Source organism: Sesamum indicum, linkage group LG2 (genome assembly GCF_000512975.1).
Source record: "Sesamum indicum cultivar Zhongzhi No. 13 linkage group LG2, S_indicum_v1.0, whole genome shotgun sequence".
Taxonomy (NCBI): domain Eukaryota; kingdom Viridiplantae; phylum Streptophyta; class Magnoliopsida; order Lamiales; family Pedaliaceae; genus Sesamum; species Sesamum indicum.
This window is the reverse complement of record NC_026146.1, coordinates 795,453-808,168: the sequence shown is the minus strand read 5'-3', so window position 1 is coordinate 808,168 and position 12,716 is coordinate 795,453. Positions and strand designations below refer to the sequence as shown.

Below are 12,716 nucleotides of genomic sequence, written 5' to 3'. Positions count from 1 at the left end.
ATATCAACTAAAATGTATGTGAAGAGTCTTGTTGGTTTGTCGCCCATCTCACTTACTATGATTTTGCATTTTTAACAGATTCCAGTTGCAAGCTATGTCTTTCGCTCTTCTCTCAAGTTGAAGTCTAGTGATGCAGAAACAGTAAGATGTGTAGTTTAAAGTTTGCCGCTGTCTATATGTAAATAATTAAATATATATTTCATGCTGAATTATCATCTTATTGCAGGTTATGAGCATGCATCTTGCAGCAGGAAAATTTTTATCCTTGATTCCTTCAATCCTCTCTAATGAAAATTTACAATTTCTTGAAGTTGATTGGAAAAAGGAAACTATTGATGTCCCTGTTGCTTCGAAACTCAGAGTATTGGCTGGGAAAACGATCATTCTCCCCCTAACATGTTCATTGTACCGATTTCTCTGTAAATTTGCAACTCTCTACTATGATAACCTGTTGAATATTATACAGTTGTATTGAATTGGGTCTTTTCAGTTATTTGTTTTATATATATCTTTTAACCACTTATTTTCATGCATAGGGTTGCTTCTTCGAGAAATCAAAGAATTTTGGCGTGCATCACTGTTGCTTTCTTTGCTCTTGTACCCTGATGATATAGGTTCCAGTACAAATCTATCAAACGAGGACACGGATCTGAAGGAGAGAAGAGAATTATTTCACAGGGTTGAGAACACAATTATGGAAATGGGTACTTGTGTTATCCTGTGATATGCTCATCATCATGCTCAACTTACTGTCATCACATCTGAAATAGATGGATGATCTGCCTTCACCCAAATTTTTGGAGTTTTTTAGTATTATTTGTAACCGTACAGAATGAAATTTGCATTTAGCTTCGATAAGCAGTCCCTCAAACTCATTGCATACTTCCATTTTGCTGATGCAGCTCCCGAGGATTGACTGGCAAATGATATTGATGGTTCTTCTCTTAACTTGTGATGCAGGGTTGGAGAAAGTCTGGGAGTTGAAGCCACTAGTGAACGGCAAAGATATCATGAGCATGTTGCAGCTAAAGTCAGGAGGGCCCATCGTCAAAGAATGGGTATGCCTATCTGCTCCACCACTTGAAACTAGCACAAACTATCCTTAACATGCAAATTGCAAAGTGATGGATTTTCATCTTTCTTTTCTCTACAGCAACAAAAACTGCTCGAATGGCAGCTTGCACATCCCTCTGGATCAGCAGACGGATGCATCGAGTGGATGAGGCAAACTCAATCCAAGCGCGCCAGGACAGAGTAACTCAACTGCGAGCTTTGTTTTAGTGTTAAATAACATACATTGAATGAATTGGACTTAAGCTATTGCTGCCATTAGCTTATGATCATGTAACAGAGCAAACCACTTGGAGGCAGTACAGTGGTTTTGAGTATGGAGATTTCGGACTTTAATGTACAGAAGTTGCCTAGATTACAGGATCTTAAGAGGTTAGAGCTAAGACAGATGAGGAATCATGCATCGACTAGACGGGAAGAACGTGTCACTATCTTCAGTATCTTTATGTTGTGAATTCTATATCCATGGATTAAAGTTGATGATATAGTTCAATTTGAATGTGTTTCAGATTTTTATATACGTCGATGTTTTGATTTAACAAAATGTACTTATAAAACAAAAACGAAAGGCCTGAAATAGCAAAAGAATAAGATTTAGGGACTTATTAATTTATAGGGTGAATAGTAATTTATGCCCATGTGATATTAAAAATAAGCACATTATCCCATATGAAAAAAATATAGCAATTTATCTCCCTATACTTTTTAAAATGAAGCAATCTACCTCCTTATAAATAGTTGTATTTTAAAAAATATAGGGAGGTAAATCGTTATTTATTTTTTCACAATGGGGTAATTTGCTCATTTACGATATCACAAGGAGGTTGCTTGCATTTTTTCCTTGATTTATATGATATTTCGTGATCTTCAATACTTCACAGCAAAATATGTAAGAAACTCTTTAAAATAGAGTTGAGGCTTTCTTGAAAAGTGAAAAACAAACAATTATATATATATACATGAATATTTTGTTTCTAACACATATTTATTAATTAAAATTTAATTTATAAATCGCACTTGACCAAGATAAAGGTGCCACACAAAACCCAAGAAGCGTGGGAAGAATAAGTACGAGAGCAAAATGAATGTAATAATTAAATAAAATGGGCAGTGAGGTGTGCTGCCACTCTTCTCTTCTCTTCTCTCGTAAGGAAAGGCAAAAGCTCCCCTGTTGGAATTCTCTCCCTATGAATTCCCATACAACTCAGTTGTTTTCCATGTCTTCTTCGATCTCGTAACCCACGTCCCCACACCCATCAAGATTTTCTGAGCCACCAAGATTGGCCGATTTTCAGTGTTTTGCTTGTGGATTCTTGTTTAATAACCCCAATTCGGAATTCTTGATCGAATTGCCCAATCTCGCCTTTTGAACTTCTAAGTGAAAAAACCCAGATCAGATATGGAGTCAAAGAGCAAGAAGTTAAAGAGGAATCAAGAAAGAAAAGAAGAAAGATGCGATCTTGACAAGCTCAGTTGCTTACCAGACAGCATTCTGACTCATGTACTGTCTTTTCTTGACACCAAATCGGCCATTAGAACGTCAGTCCTGTCCAAGCGCTACAGACTTCTATGGACTTTTTCACCATGTCTTGATTTCAAGCTGTCTGAATTTTGCACCCGAAGTCTTGACTCATATGACGGCTATGTCTTCTCCCAAGTCAAGAACTCTAGTGTTGCTTCTTTCGAGTCATATGTTAACCATGTCTTGCGACGCAGGGAGCACAGTAATCTGACCATGTTTCGGCTTTCGTTGCACAAGGATGTGGGCTTGGAATTCACCGAGAATTGCGTAAATTACGCAGCACAACACAAGGTTCAGCATCTCAGAATTCGAGGTTTTGTCAAACGGAAGCCACTTACATTGCCCAAGTTGTTGCTTACTTCCTCCTCATTGATAACCTTGCATCTGCATAATGCTACTAGTTACTGTATCGAGTTGCCAAAGTCAGTTGCTTTGCCCAACTTAAAAGTTTTGCGTCTCAAGAATTTTCAGTTCTCGAATAAGAATTTCAATGGGCAAGTGTTTTCAGGGTGCTCGAGTCTTGAAATTTTGGTTTTGAGCAAATGCTGTATTAAGCCGGGGAATAGCCTCAAGATTTTGGATGTGAATTGCTTGAACCTTAAGAATTTGGAGATAAAGTATTGGAGGAGTCCTTGGAAATGCTATGATGAGCATATGATCAATGTGAGTGCTCCTAGACTTGCTTCTTTTAAGTTCCAAGGTCATCTTGCTAGAGTGAATTTCAAGGAGGCCTTGCCGTGTTTGGATGAAGCTTGTATTGACTTGTGCTATCCCACATCATGCTTTGGGGTAGACGCAAGTGAAAGAAAGCTAAGAACTTCGGAGCGTTTTTTGAGTGTGCTTCGAGATATCTGCAATGTGAAATTCCTCTCCCTATCATTGAAGACAATTGAGGTATTTTAGAAACTTGATCTTGAAAGCTCATCACGCGAATAAGGAGATTGAAAAATTAGAAATGCTTTATTCTTGTTGTTTCCATCTTTTTATCTGGTTGAACTACTGAACTTCACAGACAAAGTATAGTGATGCAGAGTGCTGACTCATCTGTATTTCTGATGTCTTAGATTTTGTCTGTCCTTCCTGATTTGCAAGTTTGCGCACTGACTATTTTTGAGAATTTGAGGTTTCTAAAGTTCACCACTGAGGATAAATATAGGGAGAAGACTATGCGGATCGAGACTGTTATGCGCTTACTGGAGAGGATTGGCACTGATGTTCTGGTATTGGATGGTTCCAAGGTATTATGCGATTCTTTTCATTTTTTTTATTTACTTCTGAATGACAAAATCTGCGCGACAACTCTCCGACAAGTTTTTATAGTTTTATTTGTCTTGGTCATGCATGCAAGAATTTCATTTTGATTATATATTGTTGGAATCTTTTAAATAAGAAAATAATTTCATGCAATCCTCATAGTCTGCGATTCCACAATTTCCCCAATATTGTACTGAAGTTTATTATGAATTTCTCAGCCCCAAGCTTGTTCATCACTAAGATTTCTGATGTTGGAATGTTTGGTTGCTAATGCTCTTTTGAAAAGTAAATTGCTCCAAACTTCAAGTCAAAGGATATAGGTGCGATTACTATCAGGAGCTAAATTCGTCTCATCCACTCCAATTCTGATGAAAAAGCACGCATAACTGATAGACAAAGCAGTAGGATAATTACAGAGGTCTTTTAAATGGTTTTAACACCTGTTTATTTACAGGAACAGAAACAGAAACTCTTACCTGAGTCTGCAAACTGCAAATCTAAGCACAAGGATGCGACGCATATTGCAATACCAGCAAATGTCATCCACTTTTTCTTAGAAAGCTCTCCTGCTGCAGAATTTCTAAGTGTTGAAATACCAAAGGTATATTTCATTCGAGGGGATTGAGGAAAAGTCAGCAGTGGATTTTAGTTACTAACATAAATATTCATTCTTTTCCTTCAGGCATCATCTGACCAAGAATGAGGAGTCAAGGTGTCATGAGATGAGCAAGGTTTTAGTGTACAAGGTTGTATGCGGATTTGTCTTTGATGAATGCATAGGAAGAATCGCATGGCTTGGGAGAGATTATCCAGTAGCAGTGCCAAATGCTGGCTACTGATATGTCGTCCATTTGTAATCCACATCCCAGTTTGAGACTGATGCAAACTTAATGATTATCTTGTAAATATTTTCTTCTTTGCAGTTGGACTGATTTTGAGATCCTGACTTATTAGAGCAGATTTTCTGAAATGCACATACATGTTTTATTCTAAAATGTATTTGATGACAATGATATACGGGTAGAGTACTGATTCTAGTAGTTAGAAACATGGGGGCAGGTTGGCCTGCGGATGAAAAAAAAACAAAAGAAATAGCAAACTGGACGAAGAGCTAAGATAGGGATGATTCAGATCAATCAGAACATGATGCTTCACAAATGCCATCGATGTATCATTGTATGTTTGATCGTTTGACCATAAGAACCCGTCTCCTTCGTCCAATCCAGGTAGTTGTCCACGGATGATCGCCTGAAACGACTCTGTATCCAGCGCTTGAATACAGTTTTCGAGCACCATAATCATCTTCATAAGCTCTAAGAACAAGATATTCAAAACCCCATATGGCTGAGAGTATATCACAGGCCTTTAGCAGTGTGGTGGCCACCTTCTGCCTCCTGCAAATCATATTACAAAGACATCCTTCAAATTACAGATTTTTAAGCGAACAATTGTAAAACAATCCTGGTGGGGTAGAACCTGAATTTGTTCAAAACGGCTATTCCGGACACGTAGAGATACTCTTCTGCCCCTGGGAGATGCTGAAGAACAGAATCTTCCCTCAGAATTGTAACATCAACTACTCCTACAACCTCTTTCTGTGATTCCTGAGGATCAGTTCCGGGCTCTGCTACCAAACAGGCATACCTGTTTATACACTAATTACTGATCAGCTAACTATTCTTTCAGACGATGATACTGTAACTTATATTGATCTTTATCAAGATTTCTGGTTTTCTTTACCTGTCTGGAGGTGAGTTCCTTAGTCTGTAAAGAAGTCCTGAAAGCACTTCAGCCTGTATGATCCATGAAATCACCAATCATTAAGAACAACCCTGATATGGATTTTATGTTATTACACAGACATCTGATATAACTGAAATAAAGAAAGAATGAAGTAACAAAATGACAAGAAAAATTAATCGATAACCTTAAAGAACTCGAAGAATAAATCATTGAACAGAAACACAGGCTCATGGAATGCCTCAGCTTGAACATCGGCTACTTTCCTCATCTCATCCTCCATCTCAACCATCCTCCTTACTTGCCAGTTCATATCTCTAACAAGATAACCCAACTGCAGTTTCTTATCTTCGTATGTTCCACTCTGCTCGATCTTCATGGCAACATGCTCATCAGCAGATGTTGATGTCGAAGAAGAACTGCAGCAGTGGACAAGCCTTCTACCCCTCTTCAACCTTGTTGTTTGACTGAAGAAACTCACATTACAACATGGGATTTTCCAACTGGTGGAAGTAGAATTAACATAATAGTCCTTTACACCTTTACATCTCCAATACGATTCTTTTTCTGACCTTTCAACAACAATGGAATGGTTGCAATGCAAACCAGCCATTACTCCAGTCAGGACTTATCAAGAAACAGTGTTTGATGAAGCATGTGAAGGACTATGCTACTCTAATTTTCACTCTTTCTCTTACAGAAAGAAGTTTGTACAGTTGGAGCATGATATGTTGTAGCAAACACGACGATCGCGATTTTTAGTGTTTATTTTGGAGTTACATAGGTTAAGTTCACATGCCACTCATTATTTCATGGAGTTTACCTCTATTTTTGACAATGTAAATCATATCAAAATTGAGAGCCATTCATTTCACTTATACTTGTGAAGAGGAGAAGTAGCAATATTGCATCATAAGTGGAATGAGGTCCAAAATCAGTGCAAGACTTCTTTTCTCCACAGAAACAAATTAAACAGTTTGAGAAGGATAAGATTGTAATAGGAGTGGCTGAGCCCACCTCATAACATTTTTCCAGCCATAGAATTTGTGTAGTCTTACGTGGCACCACAAATCATTAACACGAGTCATTCTTGAGAACTGTTCTTGATGGTGGTCCCAGCTTGTTGTAGGAATTGGGCAGCTCTGTTTGGGTTAGCAGCGCATATTGAGTTGGGCCTTTGGCCTGCTATGATCTTTATTAACAATTGTATAATTCTTGAGATGGGATGATGCTTTTTTTTTTCTTTGTTTCTTTTGTTATATAAACTGCGCAATTCTTGTGATAATTGAATATCATCATCAAATAAAGGATATGCTTAGGAGAAATGCTACTCGATCTTTAATAGAAGTCAATCCCTGATATAATCTTCTTTAGTGTAACAATACACAATTTATATTCTCAGCAGTCACTTCTATAATTTTACTATGTAATTTCAGCCAACTCTAATTATTTTTTTCTCAATTGGTGAAACTTTTAAAGTTATTAAAATAAATTGATACGTTATTATTGCCATCCCATTGATAGGGGAAATAAAGTAATAGGCTTCAAAGGATGGATTTGCCTTAAAATAATATCGAAATTTTAGAACACTTTAAGGGGTTTGTATCTTTTTGAACATGTTGAATCGCACTTAATTCGTCTAACCCAATGATCGAAATTATCAATTATTAATCTCCAACCCATTGGATAGCTATTTAAATAACTTGTGGCCTTGGGGTCTGACATATAAGCTTATGTAAATATATTGGAGTCCCTAATATGCATTGTAACTATCAAATTGTGTGATTCTTATAACCTCTAGCTCAAACTAACTTAAATATCAAAAGTTTTAGTTAAGGGCTATCTTAACAAGCCTAATATTATGTATGATGTCCAACATCATATTGTAAAAAACAAGCTAATTAAGTCGATCCATACTTTAAAAGGCCATTAAATCATCGCTAGGTTATTGAGTACTTCGATTCGAATCACTCATAATTATATCATTAAAATTACAAATTTTTCTTAATATAAATTTAGAGTCAATGGTTAACATATAATTCAAACCATTGAATTTTTAACATTGAGTTTAGTATAGTACAGCATGAGCAATCCAAAATCTAAAATATTGGTGATAGTAAAGTTGTAAAATGGGGGGCCAAAATATAATAACATAGAAATAGTAGTGGATTTTGCTTTCTTGTACCAGAACCTCCTCGACCTTCCTTAAAACGGCCGAAAATCTCTTCCCCACATCATACAGTTCTTTCCACTGTCAACTCCAGACTTCTCTAGAATTCAACACGTCTCTGTCCGCTTCACCTAAACCTTTTGCTCTTATAAACCCTTTCTCCCACTCTTCTCCCCCAGCAAAGCCTTCTCGAAGAAACGATCATAGTATACGATCATCATCATCATGGCTACTGCAGCGCAGCTCCACTGTCCATTTCCCCAAACGGGAAACAAAACCCCGTTTCTGGGCCTGAAAACGATCAAGAAAACGCCGTTCATTTCACTTTACAGAAGAAAAAGCAATGATCATGGGAGTTTGAGGCATAAGCAACACAAGCCGTTTAGAGTGGTAAGTGAAAAGGTGGTGGGAATTGACTTGGGCACCACCAACTCCGCCGTGGCGGCGATGGAAGGTGGCCAGCCGACTATCATAACTAATGCTGAGGGGCAACGTACGACGCCGTCTGTGGTGGCGTATACAAAGACAGGTGACAGGCTTGTTGGGCAGATTGCCAAGAGACAGGCGGTGGTGAATCCTGAAAACACGTTTTTCTCGGTGAAGAGGTTTATTGGGAGGAAGATGAATGAGGTTGATGATGAGTCTAAGCAGGTTTCGTATAAGGTGGTGAAGGATGAGAATGGGAATGTGAAACTGGAGTGTCCCGCTACTGGAAAATTGTTTGCACCCGAGGAGATTTCTGCTCAGGTGTGTATTTTTCTTGATCTTTGAATTATCGAGTTCTAGTTTTTTTCTTTTATGTATTTTTCTGTAGCTTGAGATGATTGAGTTTTAGTGCGTCTTTGGTGATTCCGGGCACGATTTCTTGATGGGCTCTTGTAGATAGTAATGGTTGGATGTCATCGTGATGGACTGTTGTCTTTGACTTTTTGGTATGTGATGCTACGGTTCTATGTGAGACTGTTGTCCATATGTATATGGATTTAATTATAATTTTACAGCAGACTTAGAGCGAAAGATGCAATCTTGGTGGTATTTGCTTCTAAGTTCATATTTTGGTTTCCTCTGATTCATGAGAATAATAGTAAGACAGTTTTGTGTTTTTCTATTTTGTGCAACAGAACCAAAAATGTGACAACTTTGTGCAACAAAAACTGCTTCTTGATTTTAATGACAATCTGATGCAGAACACTCTTTTTTCTTTGTTTCAGGTCTTAAGAAAGCTTGTGGATGATGCCTCAAAGTTTTTGAATGATAAGGTCGCTAAAGCAGTTATTACTGTACCAGCCTATTTTAATGACTCCCAAAGAACTGCAACAAAAGATGCCGGTCGTATAGCTGGATTGGACGTCCTCCGTATTATTAATGAACCTACTGCTGCTTCTTTGGCTTATGGGTTCGAGAAGAAAAATAATGAAACCATTCTAGTTTTTGACCTCGGAGGTGGTACATTTGACGTTTCAGGTATATATGATTTACGAATTGTTTTGTTATGTTGTGTCACAAAGCTTTTAACGGCTATTTCTGGGTGATGCTTGTCCAGTTTTGTCGATTAAATGTGAGTGCAAGACATGTATGAGTCTGTTTTTCTGTTATTCTTTCGTTGTGCATAGATATACTGGTGCAATTCATGTTAGGAGGTTTTAAGCTCTGGTCTTGTTTCGTCCTGTTTTCTACAAGGTTAATACTTGTGCAATTCGTAAGGATGTTTCCTCTGCCTTTTCACTAATCAATATCCTGTTGTCACCTAATGGATGCAGTTCTTGAGGTTGGAGATGGAGTTTTTGAGGTGCTTTCTACCTCAGGGGACACACATCTGGGAGGTGATGATTTTGACAAGGTATGAAATTTAACACGACCGATTATTACGTGGTGCCTATGACCGTAGTGATGATCGTATTTACATTCATGCAACAGAGGATTGTCGATTGGCTTGCTGACACCTTCAGGAAAGAAGAGGGTATTGATCTTCTCAAGGACAAGCAGGCTCTCCAACGGCTTACTGAAACTGCTGAGAAGGCAAAGATAGAATTGTCATCTTTAACTCAAACTAATATAAGGTATGTTTATCCTTGCCCATTTCAACTATGGGAGGATCTTATGTTTTTGCTAATTATTGACTGATATTTTTGTTTCGCAGTTTACCTTTTATCACTGCTACTGCAGATGGTCCAAAACATATTGACACTACATTAACAAGGGCTAAATTTGAAGATTTATGCTCTGACTTACTAGACAGGTACATTTGTAATTCCGAACCCAACCCTGAGGTTCTTTATTTATCATTTTTGAATAACTAATAAGATAGGATTAAGAAAAAGTTACCATATTCTTGCATGATATTTTTTTCCTGATCTGTAAGTCATCTTAAGCACTGAGGCATCTTTGCTGGCGTTCGTCTTTGCAGGCTCAAAACTCCTGTTGAAAATGCCTTGAGAGATGCAAATCTTTCCATCAAGGACATAGATGAAGTAATTCTGGTTGGTGGGTCAACTAGAATCCCTGCTGTCCAAGAACTTGTCAGGAAGATGACTGGGAAAGATCCTAATGTTACAGTAAATCCAGATGAAGTTGTGGCACTGGGGGCTGCAGTTCAGGTATGACTTCTTAGGTTGTTTAAACTTAATCGCTGATGTCCTCATTGCTTACTATGGAGGAATATTGTGTATGCTTTATTCTGTGTTCACATTATTTTTCTCTGTTTGTTTAATTAGCCTGATTGTAGGTGATGAATTATTATCTTTGTTTCAGGCTGGTGTTTTATCTGGTGATGTGAGTGATATTGTGCTCTTGGACGTTACGCCATTATCGCTTGGCTTGGAAACTTTGGGTGGCGTAATGACAAAAATCATTCCAAGGAATACAACTCTGCCAACTTCTAAGTCGGAGGTGTTCTCCACTGCAGCAGATGGACAAACAAGCGTCGAGATCAATGTGTTGCAAGGGGAGCGCGAATTTGTGAAAGACAACAAATCTTTAGGAAGTTTCCGTTTGGATGGGATCCCTCCTGCTCCGCGTGGTGTACCCCAGATAGAAGTCAAATTCGACATAGATGCAAATGGTATCCTTTCTGTCACAGCTATTGACAAGGGAACTGGAAAGAAGCAGGATATCACTATAACTGGTGCCAGCACGTTGCCCAAAGATGAGGTATGTTGTCAATGAGTGTGTTTGGATCTAATGGGACCCCAATAACCTATTATCACATTTACTTTTACAGTTTAAAGTTGTTCAATTGATTATTTACCTGTTCTACAAATTTACTGATCCACTTTGCTCAATCAGGTCGATAGAATGGTTAAAGATGCTGAAAGATATGCTAAGGAGGACAAGGAAAAGAGAGAAGCCATTGACACCAAGAATCAAGCAGAGTCTGTCATGTATCAGACTGAAAAGCAATTGAAAGAGCTGGGAGACAAAATCCCTGCTGCTGTAAAAGACAAAGTGGAAAGTAAATTAAAGGAACTGAAAGATTCTATTTCCGGTGGATCGACTCAGGCCATCAAGGACGCAATGACAGAACTTAATCAAGAAGTCATGCAAATGGGGCAATCTTTGTACAGCCAGCCAGGAGCTGCTGGTGCTGAGCATGCGGGTGGTGCTACCAGCGATTCTGGTTCAACTGGTAAATCATCCGATGGAGATGGAGAAGTTATCGATGCCGACTTCAGCGAAAGCAACTGAATGTGTAATTACGTCAGTGGAATTGTATTATATGATGGCTTTTTTATGATTGATCAATCAGTTATATTACCACTATGATGCTTATGTTTATTCTTCCATGATAATCGAGTGGGGCGGCTGTACCCTGATAGATCACTAATTGGAGCCGAGAGTTTTTTTGGAACATCTTGTTATCCTGCCTGAAAAATGAAGTTGTAACTAGGAAGGTTAGTTGGAGATGATTCTCTTGCTGAGATCATATAGGCAACTCGGATGATGTATCTAGTTCTGTTAATAGAATCTTTTATTTGGCTGTGTCCATGTGATCTTTCTTAAGCAATTGTCAGCAGGAGTCTTTACATTGTGCATTGCACTGATCTCATTTGTAATGATACTGCAGCGAAACTATATCGTAGGAGAGTTTCTTTATTCTCTTCAGCAGCACTCCAAAGCTCTAGTTATTGTTCTTTTCCCCGTTAATTATTGTCCATGTCTTGCATTGATTGGATTGAGCACTATATTCAAGCTGGAATTTAAGGAAAACAGAAGCCGAAAGATGTACTTAGGAAGACATATAAGAATTTCATACAGCACAAGCAGATCTTTAATTCATTCTAGTACAAGTAAGCTGTAACACCAGCATGAATGCCGATTGCTGGGATAAATTTACAGACGAAATAAGCGCCTACAAGCCTTAAGGAACTTGCCTTTCTTCTTCACGTGTCTGTTCTGAGAAGTAGACACTGTCCCAGGCTGATCATCATCTTTTGCAGTTAAATCCGACTGGTGATGAATTCTTGAATATCCTTCAGAGACTGAAGCCGATCTTCTGATTGAGAATGACCTCTTCACAACAGTCTGAAAAGATGACGAGCTTTCTTGCTCCGCCACCACCTTTTGATCAGAAGTGGCAGAAGAAACGGAATGTTTGCGACCAAGGATGACTCCTAAAACCTCCCCAGCATCCTCCTCTTGTTCGTTCTCTGGGATTGGATTATGTATCTTTAACGCTTTGCCGAGGTATGGCTCTGGTTCCCTGGATTTAAACTTGGAGTTGGTGCAGAAGCTTAGTGTATGATGTGAGAAAGAAAGATCAGAAAAATCCACAGATTTGGATCTCGTCGTGCTAGCTTTTTTAATTCTTGAATATCCATTCATTCTGGTTGTGGAAAATGGTGAGCAGATCTTCTCTAGCGGAGGTAGAAGAGATGGAAATTCTTGGAAAACTAGAGAGGAACCTGAGTCAATAATGAAAGAACTGGTGATGCCCAGATTTGGGGGGAAAGACATGGTGCC

The 12,716-nt window shown here is 38.4% G+C and overlaps 4 protein-coding genes across 6 annotated transcripts in view; 3 read left to right on the top strand and 1 right to left on the bottom strand.

Moving 5' to 3' along the window:
* Positions 1-1,583, top strand: part of LOC105175916 (putative CCA tRNA nucleotidyltransferase 2) — a 5,774-nt gene extending 4,191 nt beyond the window's left edge. For both annotated transcript variants that reach the window (XM_020699206.1, XM_011098566.2), the window contains 5 exons: positions 79-141; positions 227-371; positions 537-704; positions 961-1,058; positions 1,154-1,583. In XM_020699206.1, the coding sequence (XP_020554865.1) occupies positions 79-141; positions 227-371; positions 537-704; positions 961-1,058; positions 1,154-1,258 (579 nt within the window). In that variant the 3' untranslated portion in view covers positions 1,259-1,583. The remainder of the gene's footprint in view (positions 1-78; positions 142-226; positions 372-536; positions 705-960; positions 1,059-1,153) is intronic.
* On the top strand, positions 2,162-4,821 carry LOC105175893 (putative F-box/FBD/LRR-repeat protein At1g78760). Of its 2 annotated transcripts, none has more exons than XM_011098544.2 (4): positions 2,162-3,487; positions 3,727-3,831; positions 4,302-4,448; positions 4,530-4,821. In XM_011098544.2, exons 1-4 carry the CDS (start codon positions 2,471-2,473, stop codon positions 4,548-4,550), a joined length of 1,290 nt encoding a protein of 429 aa, XP_011096846.1. In that variant the 5' UTR covers positions 2,162-2,470; the 3' UTR covers positions 4,551-4,821. The 2 variants fall into 2 exon arrangements, with proteins under 2 accessions (XP_011096846.1, XP_011096837.1); XM_011098535.2 differs by having other exon boundaries at positions 2,164-3,487; positions 3,658-3,831.
* Positions 4,914-6,492, bottom strand: LOC105175885. Its single transcript, XM_011098523.2, has 4 exons — positions 5,775-6,492; positions 5,588-5,640; positions 5,324-5,491; positions 4,914-5,241 (listed from the first exon to the last, which is right to left on the bottom strand). Exons 1-4 carry the CDS (start codon positions 6,198-6,200, stop codon positions 5,019-5,021), a joined length of 870 nt encoding a protein of 289 aa, XP_011096825.1. The 5' UTR covers positions 6,201-6,492; the 3' UTR covers positions 4,914-5,018.
* LOC105175877 (stromal 70 kDa heat shock-related protein, chloroplastic) lies at positions 7,798-11,739 on the top strand. Its single transcript, XM_011098512.2, has 8 exons — positions 7,798-8,504; positions 8,969-9,221; positions 9,518-9,597; positions 9,675-9,817; positions 9,898-9,996; positions 10,165-10,354; positions 10,509-10,907; positions 11,043-11,739. The coding sequence occupies exons 1-8, from the start codon at positions 7,983-7,985 to the stop codon at positions 11,439-11,441; spliced, it is 2,085 nt and encodes a 694-aa protein (XP_011096814.1). The 5' UTR covers positions 7,798-7,982; the 3' UTR covers positions 11,442-11,739.

Coding starts and splice junctions, on each gene's coding strand:
- LOC105175893 (XM_011098535.2), top strand. CDS start 2,471: ATGGAGTCAAAGAGCAAGAAGTTAAAGAGGAATCAAGAAAGAAAAGAA. Junction 3,832..4,301: donor TGGTATTGGATGGTTCCAAG/GTATTATGCGAT, acceptor GTTTATTTACAG/GAACAGAAACAGAAACTCTT. Junction 4,449..4,529: donor TAAGTGTTGAAATACCAAAG/GTATATTTCATT, acceptor CTTTTCCTTCAG/GCATCATCTGACCAAGAATG.
- LOC105175885 (XM_011098523.2), bottom strand. CDS start 6,200: ATGGCTGGTTTGCATTGCAACCATTCCATTGTTGTTGAAAGGTCAGAA. Junction 5,641..5,774: donor TATTCTTCGAGTTCTTTAAG/GTTATCGATTAA, acceptor TGGATCATACAG/GCTGAAGTGCTTTCAGGACT. Junction 5,492..5,587: donor AGGAACTCACCTCCAGACAG/GTAAAGAAAACC, acceptor GTGTATAAACAG/GTATGCCTGTTTGGTAGCAG.
- LOC105175877 (XM_011098512.2), top strand. CDS start 7,983: ATGGCTACTGCAGCGCAGCTCCACTGTCCATTTCCCCAAACGGGAAAC. Junction 9,598..9,674: donor GAGGTGATGATTTTGACAAG/GTATGAAATTTA, acceptor TTCATGCAACAG/AGGATTGTCGATTGGCTTGC. Junction 10,355..10,508: donor CACTGGGGGCTGCAGTTCAG/GTATGACTTCTT, acceptor TCTTTGTTTCAG/GCTGGTGTTTTATCTGGTGA.